The 15,000-nt window shown below is 40.0% G+C and overlaps 1 protein-coding gene across 1 annotated transcript in view; it reads left to right on the forward strand.

The window, feature by feature from the left end:
• LOC143027169 (uncharacterized) overlaps positions 1–15,000 on the forward strand; it is a 725,227-nt gene that overhangs the window by 709,497 nt on the left and 730 nt on the right. Inside the window, exons 7-10 of the mRNA XM_076188265.1 lie at positions 5,982–6,111; positions 11,627–11,873; positions 12,802–12,915; positions 13,827–15,000. The exon at positions 13,827–15,000 is cut by the window's right edge and continues 730 nt beyond it. Coding sequence (XP_076044380.1) covers positions 5,982–6,111; positions 11,627–11,841 — 345 coding nt within the window. The 3' untranslated portion in view covers positions 11,842–11,873; positions 12,802–12,915; positions 13,827–15,000. The remainder of the gene's footprint in view (positions 1–5,981; positions 6,112–11,626; positions 11,874–12,801; positions 12,916–13,826) is intronic.

Genomic DNA, 15,000 nt, shown 5'->3' on the forward strand with positions numbered 1-15,000 from the left:
GCATGCTTACCTCCCTATGCCCCCCTTATGTACATCCTCTTAGTATATATAAGTTAACCCACCCTCTGTAAAACTACGCTGAAAAGGATCACAGTGATCGCAATATATGTATCTTCAAATAAATTTATTTTCTGTGATAGTGGGATATTCATCCATGTATACATATATATATATATATATATATATATATTATGTGTGTGTGTGTGTGTGTGTGTGTGTGTGTGTGTGTGTGTGTGTGTGTGTGTGTGTGTGTGTGTGTGTGTGTGTGTGTGTGTGTGTGTGTGTGTGTGTGTGTGTGTGTGTGTGTGTGTGTGTGTGTGTGTGTGTGTGTGTGTGTGTGTGTGTGTGTGTGTGTGTGTGTGTGTGTGTGTGTGTGTGTGTGTGTGTGTGTGTGTGTGTGTGTGTGTGTGTGTGTGTGTGTGTGCGTGTAATAATTACGACGGCTAAGCGAATCAGCTTAGTTACCACCTTGCTCTCTGGTGTCGTTAGGTCTCATAGAAAACGGGATTCAGAACTGTAGCTTTCAGGTGGCCTAACCCCGGGTATAAGATCGATATGAATGTCCGAGACTTTTAATAATCTGACTGTTAAAGCAGTAACGCTCGTGTCTCACATCTAGGGGCCCAAGTTCAAAGTTCGCGTAGGGCCGGGCCAGATTCCTTGTTCATTTAAAGGATTTTAACCACTGCATTAATTGGAGGGTGCAAAAAAAAAAAAAAAATCAGAAATAAGTCATATTTGACTAAAAATATAATAGAATCCAGTCTGATTAAAGATGCATTTGTCAGCAATTTAAATTTAAGTCAAGGAATGTACAAAACTGATAATTATATTGTTAAAAAAGTGATGGCCTAAACGTCCCATTATATATATACATATATATATATATATATATATATATATATATATATATATATTTATATAAATATATATATATATATACATACACATATATATAAATATATATGTATATTTGACGTAAGCGGAGTAGGAAACACAGGAGTCTTAGTCTTGAGTTTATTCCTGACTAGTTTCGCAGGTATGCATACCGACGAGCCTAGTCAGGAATAAACTTAAGACCAAGACTCTGTTGTTTCCTACTCCGCTTACGTCAACCTGTCAGAATCTCTCAATATGTATATATATATATATATATATATATATATATATATATATATATAAATATATATATATGAATATATACATATATATATATATATATATATGTATATGTATAATATACATATATATATACATATATATATATATATATATGTATATATATATATATATATATATATATATATATACAACTAACAAAAGATGACATCATCATAACCAATGCAGTCTAAGGGGGCAAATTTTTTATTTTAGGACTTTCGGATTATGTTAAAAAAAGCTTACGATTTGTTTTATGACTCGAGAACCTACGAAAAGCTGAATAAAACTTCCCCCAGGACCGCGGTCGCTGAATCTAATAAACATGTTTGTAAGACATCAGTGGATATTTACATCTTTGAAGGTCACAAATCCCAAACTCCCCTATCTTTATGGTCTTCTGAAGGTTCATAAATCAGGTATCCCATTGAGGCCTATTATTTCTAACCAAGTCTCCTGTGCAAGTGAACTTTCCACATGGCCCTCAGATCTTCTGTCGCCTTTTGCTGGCCAACTTTCCAACTCTCACATATCCACTGGTTTCATTTCCAAATAAAAAATGTCAAAATAGAGGACGCCAGGTTACTTAGTCTTGACATAACCTCTCTCTTCACTAACATCAGTGTTGAGGATGTTCTCATATTTTAGAATCCAGACTGCAACCATTTCAGGACAATTTGCCACTTCCGGCCAACAAAATTATTGATTTCGTTCGCCTTTGTGTTTCTTCAAATGTCTTTTCTTTCTAGAACCAATTCTTTAGCCACGAATTCGGTTGCAACACGGGTTCTAATTTATCTCCTGTTTTGGCCAACTTGTAAATGGAGTACTTTGAGTGTACTTTGTTACTCACTATCAAACTGCCTGAGAAGATTTGGTACCGTTATGTCGATGGCATTTTCTCAGCGTGGGATGACAAATGGATGCGTTTGAAGTATTCATGGACACGTTGACCCAATTGTCCCCTAACATTAAATTTAAAACCAAGTGGGAAGTAGGTCACCAGATCCCATTCTTAGACATTTTAATTAGAAGGATTGATGGTAATTTATCTTTCACAGTTTACAGGAAACCCACCCATTCAGGTAGTTACCTCCACTTTTTTAGTAACCACCCCGACAAAGTCAAGAAGAGTTGCCTCCGGTCTTTTTCTGAGAGTTTTTAGGATTTGTAGTCCTCAATTCTTGGACCAGGAGAGTGACTTCATAAAAAAAAAAAAAAAAAAAAAAAAAAAAAAAAAATGAAGTTGGCATATCCGTCCTGGCTCCTGGATCAAACACTCAGTAAGGCTAGAGCCAGCTATTATAAAATTTCGGCTTCCACCACACTGCCCTCTTACAAAGATATTTTAAAAAATATCTTATTTGCAACTCCATCAGTCCTTCTATTAAGCTAATACCCAAGAACCACCTCACACTTGCTTACCATTACCCCAACACCCCACATAAGCAAATTGTGAATGTCCACCAAAGATTAAAAGGGTCCGAGGCACCGGGAGTTTATAGCTAACTCTGACCGGATTGTGATTTTGTGTATATTGGTCAGACCGGCAGGGATCTGAACACTAGATTGTCCGAACACAAAAGATCCAATAAAGATTACCAAGAAAGTTCGGCTGTGTTCCAACATGTCAGAAGAAAAGAAAAGTTTTTTTGATTAGTATAAGGCTAAATTAGTGTTTAAGTCTAATTGCGGTTTCAGGAGGAAAATTGTTGAATTCGCCTTAATTGAAGAATGTCCGAACCTTAACATCGCCAAAGGACAATGGTCTCCGGACACAATCTCATGTTTAACTGTGAGTCTTCTGGTTAAGAATCTTCACCCTTCCGACCCAGCTTCCCCCCCCCATCCGACCCCAAACTCCTCCCCCACCTCTGACCTCACCCCCTACCCCTTCTGACCTCACACCTCTCTTCCTTCTGACCTCGCCCTTAGTGACGGAATGTTGCCCGTCATGCTACCCATGTTCCTGACCCTCTTTAATCTTAACAGTATTTAAGTCTCAAACAATTCTTGTATTTTGTACTTTCCTGAAAAGGGCTATAGCTATTAACCGAAATACAGAAGATTTAATTTCTTCTTAGTTTAATTTTTAATTCCGACTATGGGTTCTTCGTACGTTTCACAAATGTGCTACTACGTTTCGTCCCAGTGGTATGTATATACACACATATATATATATATATATATATATATATATATATATATATATATATATATAATATATATATATATATATATATATATAAGTGCAAGTGAGAGGATGATTGAATTTTAGAGGGTTATTTCGTTCTGAATAAATAGATGAATACATTGTAATAGGCTGTTTTTTCCCAAGACTATTAATCGAAATAGCATTTATTTAGTATAAGGAAGGTAATATGTGGCAATATATTATACCTTCTCTTAGGTGCAGCAACAAACACAAATTATACACCGTAATTCTCCTCACGAACAGAAACATAAGTCTTATGCTAAATATCACTTTCCCTAACTAATACATCCTAAGCTAAATATCACTTTCCATAACTAGTACCTCCTAAGTTACATCACACTTTCCCTAACTAGTACATCCTAAGCTAAATCACACCTAAGAGATCCTAGTGTAAGGACAGGAATTTTGAAGGGATATTATTTTTGGAATTTCGTTTTATTTATCTATTTATTTATTTATTTGAGTGTTGACTTGAGAGACTGGGTAGTATGGACGTCGTGACGGTTTTACTCAACCAAGAAGCAAAGTAGAAAATAGAGCCTTAATAGACCATGAATTTATTCTATTCTATGTCTGCCCATCAAGATGTGTTGGCAAAGAGCCTTACTATAATCATTGAAGAAAAACATACAATAGGAGATAGCTACAAATATATTTCAGCTGATTTTGGTTCAACTAATCTTCGAGGCGACATTAGAATGTTCTCGAACATAGCGGGCGCACCGTAGCTCCGCCCACCCGTGACGTCACTGACACGTTCGGACAGAGGCGTAAACTAGGGCCATTAATTTTAAGAGTAATAGGAAAAATTCCCAACTTTCAGTTCAGGATTCCACTAGAGAAATAGTTTAGGGAGAGATTGTAGCAGCTAGGGGCTGTGTTGAGAAGCGAAATGAAGTTTTACGAAATAATACAACAGGGAGGTTAGTAGTTTACCCATAGATACGAACACATAGCCGTCTCGTTTTTTTTTGTGCGCAGCTAAAATTTTAGTCTGATGCCAAAATCTATCCCGATAACAGGTATGGGTATGTTCTGTAAGATTAATGAAAATAAATGTCAATATGTAGGTAGATAGTTATTATTATTATTAAGTTTTGAATCTGATGCCAAAAACTATCCCGATAACAGGAAAAAAAGGGTTTAAGGGAGTGTACTCCACAAACACTTTGCGTGGAAGGAGTTAGACGGTATCACGCATATATACATTAGCTATGAGAGTGTAATCCTTAGAGTACAATTCTGTCTGTGATCGTTCTCTAATAAGAATACGGGGTTGAAGGTAGACACAATATTGTAAGTAGACTTATACAGTGACCGGAAGGTTGGAGCGTAAATAACTACGTTTTTCCACGTGCCTGTGACCTCACTTATGATGCCCATAAGCAAAAAAAAAAAAAAAACTGTGTTATTAAATATCTCGCATACCCATATATTTTTCATATTGTAAGGATCAATAGATTGTCTAGTTGGAGAAAACCACAATATACTTTTGTATTTTCTTACTATATTTTTGCTTCAGTGTAATAATTAACACATAGAAAACCTTCACTTATATTCTTTTACTACCCCCACTTGGGCATAGGCCTTTTCGCTACCCAGAACCAACCCCGAACGACCTGAGGAAAGGGGACGGAGTCAGATGTGAATAACAAGGAGCAGTTTCCATTTATGGTCAGATATATCCATATAGACGATTGGGTGGTGGCAGCGTATACCTTGGTTTCTTATTTCCCAAATCGTTCTTATGTGGGTATCTCTGATCACTCCCATTGGAGGTGCTCTTGGTTAAACACTAATCAATCACGGCACCACACTAGAATGATATTATTCTATGCTGATAGTATGAACTGGTACTTATTAAAATGACAGAACTTAGGCTGGAAACACCAATAGGCACCAAAGAGGCCTTGGAGACAGGAGGGGGGTTTACCCCGTGAGTCTGGATGTAGTCAGAGCGAGAGCGAGAGTCACGCTCGGCCGCCTTATATAGGCTTACAAAAGGGGGAGGAGCTTAGCAATTTGAAACTTCTAGGAGAGGAGCAGGAGTGGAAATGCCCAAGCCAGCTTTACAGGTTTCAACATGAAATCCAACTGCCTAAAGGACTACAGGATTTTTCATCACCCGGGTCGTGATTATGTATATACATATATATGTGTGTGTGTGTGTGTGTGTGTGTGTGTGTGTGTGTGTGTGTGTGTGTGTGTGTGTGTGTGTGTGTGTGTGTGTGTGTGTGTGTGTGTGTGTGTGTGTGTGTTGTTAGTTTGTTACGTATATTGTAAATGGTGCTTGAAAAAACTGAAAAGAATGTACTGGTGACACCCAGAGAAAGCGCCATCCACGCAGTGACACCGTGATCTTATATAACTTACTGTGATATTGAACGTGATGTTTTTGTGTTATTGTAAATTCCACCACACCAAGGACAATGATCTTTGATGTAATGTATCTTAACTTTATATATTTGATGCCACAGATATATGTTTTATAGTATGAAGTTTTATTTCTATATATCAATTTATATATACATATCCGTGAATTTAATGCTTTTTTTTCTAGTTTGCCCATTGTTGATATTACTACAATCATATCTCTCTTGTCAAAAAGGTGACGGTGGAGAACGACGGCAACCTTAGCGTGCTGTACTTGCTCAAAGTTGGACCCAAAGACTCTGGGAACTACACGTGCGTTCCATCGGATGCACGACCATCGTCAATCCTCATCCATGTTTTGCACGGTATGTAACGTTACATGACGTTTCCACATTATTCATCACTTGCAGGAGGTCACAAAGGCCGCTGACGGCTGCTCTGGGATTATGGGTTTCCAGTCATTGGAGCCCAACAACTTTTATTATTATCATGATTATCATTATTGTGATAATTATACATATTCATATTGCACAAATAATTCCTATCATGCAACACTACAGAATAACATTGATATGACTTTGGAACGATACAAAACCAAATTAGGAGTTTGTTATTTAATTTATTTGTTTGTTTTTATTATGAAAAGCTCTGAAATCTAGGAAATCCTAGGTGCCAGAAGCACTTCTCCGTATTTTTGTGATAATCTTGAAAAGAGTTTTTGTTCCAAACATTGGAGGCTTTCTGCCCAATAGGGATTTCCAATTGAGAGAACCGACTACATTCGTTTTGCACTTTATTGATTTTATTGTAATTGGGGTATTGGCTGCATGTTATTGTGGGGTTAAAAGCTGCTCAGTAGAATGCAACTGATACTTTAAGTTCTACATGGGGCGCCTATACGGACCAGAGTCACACACTAATTTGTCTGTGGTAGAGGAAATATCTATTCATAGAGAAATGATACTTTATTATACTGCGACTGACCCTCCGGTTTGCTGTCCCCACCACTCTTGATACTGTCCTGTACCACTTCTCTGAGTATTCATTTCATTTTTCGTCGAACCCTGTGGTGGAGGAAAAGAAGACTGCCACCAAGTGTTCCCACTTGAGTCGTAAAAAGCGACAAAAGTGGAAAAAAAAAGGATAAGAGAGTCTGAGAGGAATTTTCCAACCAGAACCCTATGAATATGTCTTTTAATGTGCGTGGTACAGATGACAGTAAAAGAGAAGAGATCGACAGTATGTTTGTGAGAAGAAAAATGGATGTGCTGGCACTGAGTGAAACTAGGTTGAAAAGGAGGGGCGAGTTTGAGTTTGGGAGTGTAGTTGGGAGGGTGTCAGGAGTGAAGAGAGAACGAGGGAGAGGAGGGGTGGCTATACTAGTAAGTGAAGAAATAGGTAAACGCGTAGTGGAGTGGAAGGAGATTTCTTCAAGATTGATGTGGATTAAGGTGAAACTGGGATGGGAGATGTGGATTTGTGTAAGTACATATGGGCCTGGTAGTGAGAAAAGTGTAGAGGAAAGGGAGGCTTTTTGGATAGATTTCAATGAGGGCATAGAGGGATTAGGGAGAAATGCCAATTTAGTGGTACTGGGAGACCTTAATGCTAGGGTAGGAAATGAACCAATAGACGGAGTGGTTGGGAAGTGTGGGTTTCCAGGAAAAAACCGTAGTGGGGAGTTGATGCTGGAGGTGTGTCTAGAAAGAGAGGTGATGATATCAGATACAGTGTTTAGGAAGAAAGTCAAGCATAAGTACACATGGGAGAGGGTGGTGGATGGAAGGGTGGCAGATAGGGCATTAATTAGCAACTTAATGGTAACAAGGAGAATAGTAGAAAGATTTTTTAATGTACATGTTCCAAGGGGAGAAAGTGGGGGAATATCAGATCATTTTTTTGTGTGTGAAAATTAAGTTGAGGGTGGAGGATAGATGGAAAAGGAGAAAGAGGACAGAAAGTAGGGAGGTGCTTAAATGAGAAAAAAAAGGAGTACAAGAAGAAGGAGCTGACAGAGGAGGAGGGGGATTGAAGGATAGAGAGGAACTCGGAGTAGAGGAGGAATGAAGATGGTTCAAGGAAGGAGTCCTAAGGTGTGCAAAGATGGTGTGAGGAACAAGAAGGATAGGAGGAAATAGAAGGAAAAGTAATGAAAGGTGGGATGAGGAAGAAAGAAGGTTGTAGAAGAGAAGAAGCAAGCATTCACAGATTGGCTACAAAATAGGACGAGAGAGTTATGTGAGAGGTACAAAGAAAAGAGAAGAGAAGTAAAGCATACGACAAAGGAGGCAGAGAGGAGAGCAGATGTGAAATGAAATAACAGTATGACAGAAAATTATAAAAGCAATAAAAATGTTTTAGAAAGAAATTAAGAGAGGAAGAGGAGGCAAATCAAGTAGAGAAGAAAAGGTAAAAGTTACAGATTGAGATATTATAATGGAGGAAACGGCAGTAAGAGGAAGATGGTAGAGTATTTTAGGAAATTGCTAAATGTGAAGGAGGATAGGGAAGGAAAGATAGTTGCAGTTGGAAGCAGTGGGAAATGCTAAGAAAATGACAGTGATGAAAGAGGAAAATGGAGGAGAAATAAATAAGGATGAGGTGAAGGCAGTTGTCAAGATGATGACACCAGGTAAAGCACCTGGTTTGGATGGGTGTCATTCGGAGTGTTTAAAAAAGGGAGGTACAGTGATGGTGGACTAGTTGGTAAAGTTATTTAATTATTGTTTAAAAGAGGGTAGAATGCCAAGGGAAAAGGGGACAAACGTGAGTGTAGTAGTTTCAGAGGGATCAGATTGTTGAGTGTAGTTGGGAAGGCTTATAGAAGGGTCTTGATTGAGAGGATTAGGAGAGGAACAGAGGGAGTAATAGGTGAGGGTCAGTGTGGGTTTAGAACAGGTTGGGATTGCGTGGATCAGATTTTTATGTTAAAGCAGATATGTTAGAAAGCTTTATGAAAAGGTAAGGATGCTTTATGGGTCCTTATGGACTTGGAAAAGGCTTATGGCACGGTAGACAGGAAAGCACTGTGGAAGGTATTGTAGATATATATGTGATAGAAGGAAAGCTGTTAAGAGTAGTCAAGAGTTTTTACGAGAGTAGTAGTGTTTGTGTTAGAGTTAGAAATGGAGAGAATGAGTGGTTTCTGGTAAAGGTGGAATTTTGCCATGGACGTGTTATGTCGCCTTGGCTGTTCAATTTATACATGGATGGTGCGAGACGTAAACACAAGGATAATGGGCCGGGGACTGAATATGGTTAAAAATGGAGAAAAGTGGGAGATAAGCCAGATGTTGTTTGCTGGCGACACTGCGATTGTGACAGCATCAGAAGAGGGATTAAGGAAGTTAGGGACAGAGTTTGGGAGAATGTGTGAAAGAAGGAAGCTGAAGATAAACGTGGTTTAAAGTAAGGTTATGAGATGTACATGGGGTGAATGTGGTAGCAAACTGGAAGTAAGCATTAAGGGAAGAAGACTGGGGAAGTGGATAGTTTTAGATACTTGGGTACGAATGTGGTGGGAAAGGGAGGAGTGTAGGTGGAGTTAGAATGTAGATTGAGAGAAGCAAGTAAATGCCTTGGGGGATTGAAAAGTGTAATAAGAAATAGACATTTGGGAATGGATGCTAAGAGGAGATTGTATGAAGGAGTGATTGTGCCGACAACATTGTATGGGGCAGAAACATGGAACATAAGAGAGGAAGAGAGGAAGAGTTTGAATGTGTTTGAGATGAGGTGTCTGAGAAGTATAATAGGAATTACTAGGCTGGATAGAGTGAGAAACGAGGAAGCGAGAAGGGGGACGGGGGTGGAAAGGGAGTTGAGATAGGGTTGATGAAAGAGTTTTGGGATGGTTTGGACACATGGAAAGAATGAGTGAAGAAAGATTAGTAAAAAAGATGTGGAAGGCAGAGGCGAAATGATTGAACATGGGGGGACGACCAAGGATGAGATGGATGGATGGGGTAAAATGGGTGTTGGAAAAGAGGGGAATGTCTGTAGAGGAAGGAAGGAAGAAGATAAAAGATAGGGGTGAATGGAAAATGGTATTGATGATGCTGTGATGTATAGAAGGGTGGGTGGGGAATGGGGTGAGGGAGTATGTGTGAATGATAATTTGACGCAACCGATAGGAATTTCTCGCCGTCTTCTCTTTTTCTCCATAAAGGGACGGAGAGGGAGGGGTCGCCGGTTAAATGAAGCGGCCTTGTAGTAGATGTGCTGTGTATTGCTACAATGCTTCTGACCCAAGGCACTGGGCGAGTTGCAGGGATGACCTGTCGTCCAGGAAGAGCCAAGATAAGAGGAAGGGAGGGGGGTGAATGGAAGCGTAGTATGTGGGGATGGAATGGGTGGGAGTGGATCTTATACCTTTAGTTTTTGACTAATTCCTATGTAAGGGGGAAATAGCCATTGGTATGTATGTACTTCTGGGCGGATTTATATAACTATTTATCCAGTGCATGATTAATCAATGCGTATGTTCCCTTATTCCACTTTAGCGATCGTTTCCTGGCTGACAGCAGGTGATTTTATTCAGCTCAGGATGGTGAAGGGGAACTTTGACCCAAGTGGGCTAATTTTCTGCAATTAGCCTCTGCTATTGCAGAGCCAAGCGGCTATTTTGCTGATTTGCAAAGCGTCGAGCCGAAGGCCATTTGCATCACTGGGACTCGGCTAAAAGTTGCAAATGTTGCACAGATGTTGCATAACAAAAGGCACTATTGTCTGCACGGGGTATGTTGCAAAGATTTTGAGTTGCAGTTGCAGGGGGCGCGAGTCCTTGCCAGTATTGCAGTTGACCGGGCGAAGGGTTCGTTGCTGCTGGAGAGTTGCCGTGTTGCATGGAATCGATGATCTGTGTTGCAAATATACCCACACATGCTCACTCTCGCTCACCCTCACTCGCTCCCTCTCCATCGTCCACCTTCACCCGCCCACACCCATCCATACCCATTCACACAAATCCATACCTTCCCTCAAAACACTAACGCCCACCCTATCCTAGACTTGTACCATACTCACCCATTAGAGCTCATTTTCATCCACCGTTGTCACAGCCAAGCCATTCACCCATCCAACCAACTATCCACCCATACACCCAACTACTATCTCTCCATCCACCCATCTACTCAACCACCCTTCCACCCACCTATCCATCTACTCATCCATACATCCGCCCACCCTCGCGCGCCCTCCTTCACCCATCCTTTCAGACCTACACGGTCCATTCATAAATATAAGGAGTTTACGCCATGAGGTGCTTAGATGCAACCGTCACCTTTACGTGCATGAACTGCCCCGGACAGCTGACAGTCACTACAAGCCGTTGAATTCGAACCGAGGTTCGGTGTAATGAGAGGTCAAATCAAAACCAATGCGGCACATGCACACTCGGTGGCGCGGTTGTAGAGTCTCAGACTGTCAGTACGGGGGTGCCGGCGGTACCTGGTTCGAATCCTGCCCAGAGCTGAAATTATTTCAGTATCGCTGCGCTTCGAATCGTTACTCCAACTCTCGTGGGCGGGGAGTTGGGGGGTGCATGTAAGGTCACAGCATTACCCATAGATAGGTCATACGAGCTCTGAGCTCTCTTCCGGGAGGGAAATAGCTGTCGATCACGAGTCCAACACGTGATCCAAAGACCAATGTGAATCACACAATAAATCTGATTATTTTCATGAAAGTAGCAGTTGCCGACAAGACTGACGAGTTAAACACCATATGAGGACGGAGCTTTTATTTGCACGACGTTTCGCTTGAAAAAGCTGTAATAAGCGAAACGTCGTACAAATAAGGGCTCCGTCCTCATATGGTGTTTAACTCGTCAAATCTGATTATGGTTGGCTTCATACATTCTCTCTCCTATTTTCTTTGCAGGCGGAGAAACACCGGAGGCGATAAAATCGGGTGCCTCCTCCACGCACTCCTCCTTCCTGCGCTCCCTCCGCCCATTCAGGACCCACAGCCGCCCCCTCGCCCTCAGCCGCCGCAGCCCCCACATCCTCCCGAAGGGGATGGGCTCCGCCCTCCTGGAAGCCCTCTGTCCACTGCTTCTGCTCATTTCTCTCGCCCTTCACGTGTCACATACGTAGTGCTCCCAATGTCGCTCCAGCTTTTTATGTAGGTAAGTGGATCAGTCCAGTGATGCTTTTTAGTCGTGGATGATCTGGGGGCGATTTATGTCGATTTATGTGGACTTAGTGGCGCGGAATGTGGACCCCTACAAGTGTTTTACTGCTGGGAGAATGTTGATCAGGTGTTGAATGTGAGGAGGTTGGTTTAGAAGGGTATCTAGTGGTGGGAGATTGGGAGATATGTTGCTATAGTGAAACTCTAGATGCGTGAGATGTGAACATGGGGCTCTGTTGCTGGGTTTTAGTGGGGTGAGACATGGGGCTGTTTTCGTTGTATTAATGAAGACGTGTAGCTGGTTAACTGTGAGGGAATTTAATGGTAGATGTAGCTCTAGCGAGGATTCAGTGGTGGGGGATCTGGGTGCTAGGTTTTTTTGGCAAGGATAGTGTAGAAGTAAGTAAATGCTTCACTGCTGGAGAATAATGTAGGCATGTGGAGGGGAGGAGGCGGGGGGGGACTTGTGCAAATTAGTATAATTCATATTTCATGGCTTAATCATCTTGAGGTAAGTATGTTTGCGCACCCACTTTTGGTTGTACTCAGTGTAGACAAAAATAATCTTTTTGCATAACAATATAAATTTTTTATTTGTGATTGTAATTAGAACCGTATTTGTGCATATAACTAACTGTAATTATAACTCTTAATGGCAACCGTACTTATAATTGTATGCAAATAAATTACAAAACAACACGTGATTCAGAAAATATGCAAGTGACCACTAGGAAAATGAAAAACTGGTGACCTCTAAGAATGTCTTAAACAGACGAAAACGTTCGGTCACCAAGTTTCCATTTTCATAGTGGTTGCTTGCATAACTTACAATTGTATCTGCATCTAAAATTGCATCTGTACCTCTAAATGTAACTGTAGTTGCAATTGTAGCTAAACAGTTTGTTTTCCCAACAAATCCACAGGTCCGTGCCCCTTCCACAGCCGCATCCTCACCGTTGTGCCTTGTACCTGGATAACCTTGGATATCGATACATCATTTGGAGGCAAATCTACGGATAAGAGATTTACTTGGTCCGGTAAGTATCCAATCAAGATAGGATCAAGTAAATATACAAGCCAGTAGTCGCAGGGATTTTTATTAACTTCTATAGTGACCCCTTAATAGCGAAAGAATTTGATATGAATGGATAAAGTAATCCCTTTTACACAGGGGTGTAGCTTGAATAAATCTGTTGCTAATTGACGTTTACTGATTTTATTCAGATGTATTTATCGAACAATTCTCCGATTTACCTCAACTCCATCTCATTTACACCGCTTGTTTAAGGGGTTACCGCATCTTTTTAGAGTTGATAGGTGAATATATACATATATATATATATATATATATATATATATATATACATATATGTGTGTATATATATATATACATATATATGTATATATATATATACATATATGTGTGTATATATATATATACATATATATGTATATATATCACGTGAAAACCACTGTTGGAGTAAAAAAGACTGGAGACAGGGAATCTATATATTTTGATTGCAAACTGCAATCCTCTTCAGTTGACCTAATGAAGAGGATTGCAGTTTCCAATCGAAATATATAGATTCCCTGTCTCCAGTCTTTTTTACTCTAACAGTGGTTTTCACGTGATTGACAAATGTGGGATTACATTTTTCACCTATAATGTACACACACACACATACTCGTGTATATATATATATATATATATATATATATACATATATATACATATATATATATGTGTGTATTTATGTATATATACATTATATATGTATGAATGTATTTATATATATACATATATATATATATATATATATATATATATATATATAACATACATATAAAACATTCGATGCTGTTAACTCGCATGGAGAATAATAAATAAGTACTTTAGTGAATATTCACCAACAAAATAAATGCTGACACTTTTTTTTTCTTCTTTCAGGATTCTCCTGCACGTTGCATGAGGACTTCTTGGGCTACTATACGAAAAAAAAAGTGTTTGTATTTTTTTCCTCGAACCAACAACACCAGTTTATCTTGACATTTGCTGGGCCCCCATCTTCGTGTTAACTGTTGCTGTTTCGTCGCACGACGAGCGCCCATTTCCACCATTGTTCGATGTTTCTCGTTGTTGGTCAATTTTTTCTATTCCTGGATGTTGGCAGAGTCCAACCCATGACCCCAACTATTTCAATGCCTGTATTCATGTCAACCAATAGTCACTCGTTTTTTTTTTCTCTCTCTCTCTCATCCTTTCTCCTAATCTTCCCTTCTATTTCTCTTCCCGAGTCCCTCCCCCTCTTCTCAAAAATCTTCCCATCTTCTTCAGGAGCTCTTCCCTTCCTCCCCACGATCCCTTCCCATCCTCTCTCTAAATTCTTCCCACCCCCACACCTCTGACCTGGCTCCTCTTTGTTCCACCTCTTGATGTTCTCTTTTTCTATTCTTCCTCTCCTCTTCTTCCTCCACTTTTCAACTTTCATATTCCTTTTCTTTTTACCCATTCATCACCTGTGGGTGCAGACCTGCGGCCTGGTAAGAGAGCTATATCTATCAAGGGTCCACCCACCTTTGTCCTGGAGTTTGCCAGACCCCCTCTTTCTCCTTCCATCTCTCAGCTGCATGAAATTGCCCGTTCTGAGCCAAAACAAAACCCTTAAGGCGCGCGATCGTTCCGATGGAGTTAAATTGACTATTGTTAGCCTAGTCAATTATTAATCCAGTCATCTGTCTCCCCAGTTAAATGCTAATTTATGTGTACCTGGCTTCAACTGTGTAAAATTGTCTTGTATAGGTTGATAAAGACCTCTAATACAACACGGGTACAGTTGGTTTAAAAGAAGTACCTTTAAACGACATAATTCCGTTCCACATCTTTTTTTTTCTAATGTAGTTAATCCATAAGCGAAAAAAATTCCTACTAGGCGTATTTCTCACCACATACGAAAAGATAGAAATGAATGTGAAGTATCATTCCACTTTATTTTTTTTCTTCCTCTTTTCTCTCCTCCTCTTAATTGTTCTCTCGTTTCTACTCCCTCGAGTCTTTCGCCGAATTACTTTACCCCAAAAACTATTTCCCCCATTTTCACTTCTTTTCTTTTTCGAACTTTATT

This window comes from Oratosquilla oratoria, chromosome 7, assembly GCF_046742065.1.
Source record: "Oratosquilla oratoria isolate Oo_2021 chromosome 7, ASM4674206v1, whole genome shotgun sequence".
In the NCBI taxonomy this organism is placed as follows: Eukaryota; Metazoa; Arthropoda; class Malacostraca; order Stomatopoda; family Squillidae; genus Oratosquilla; species Oratosquilla oratoria.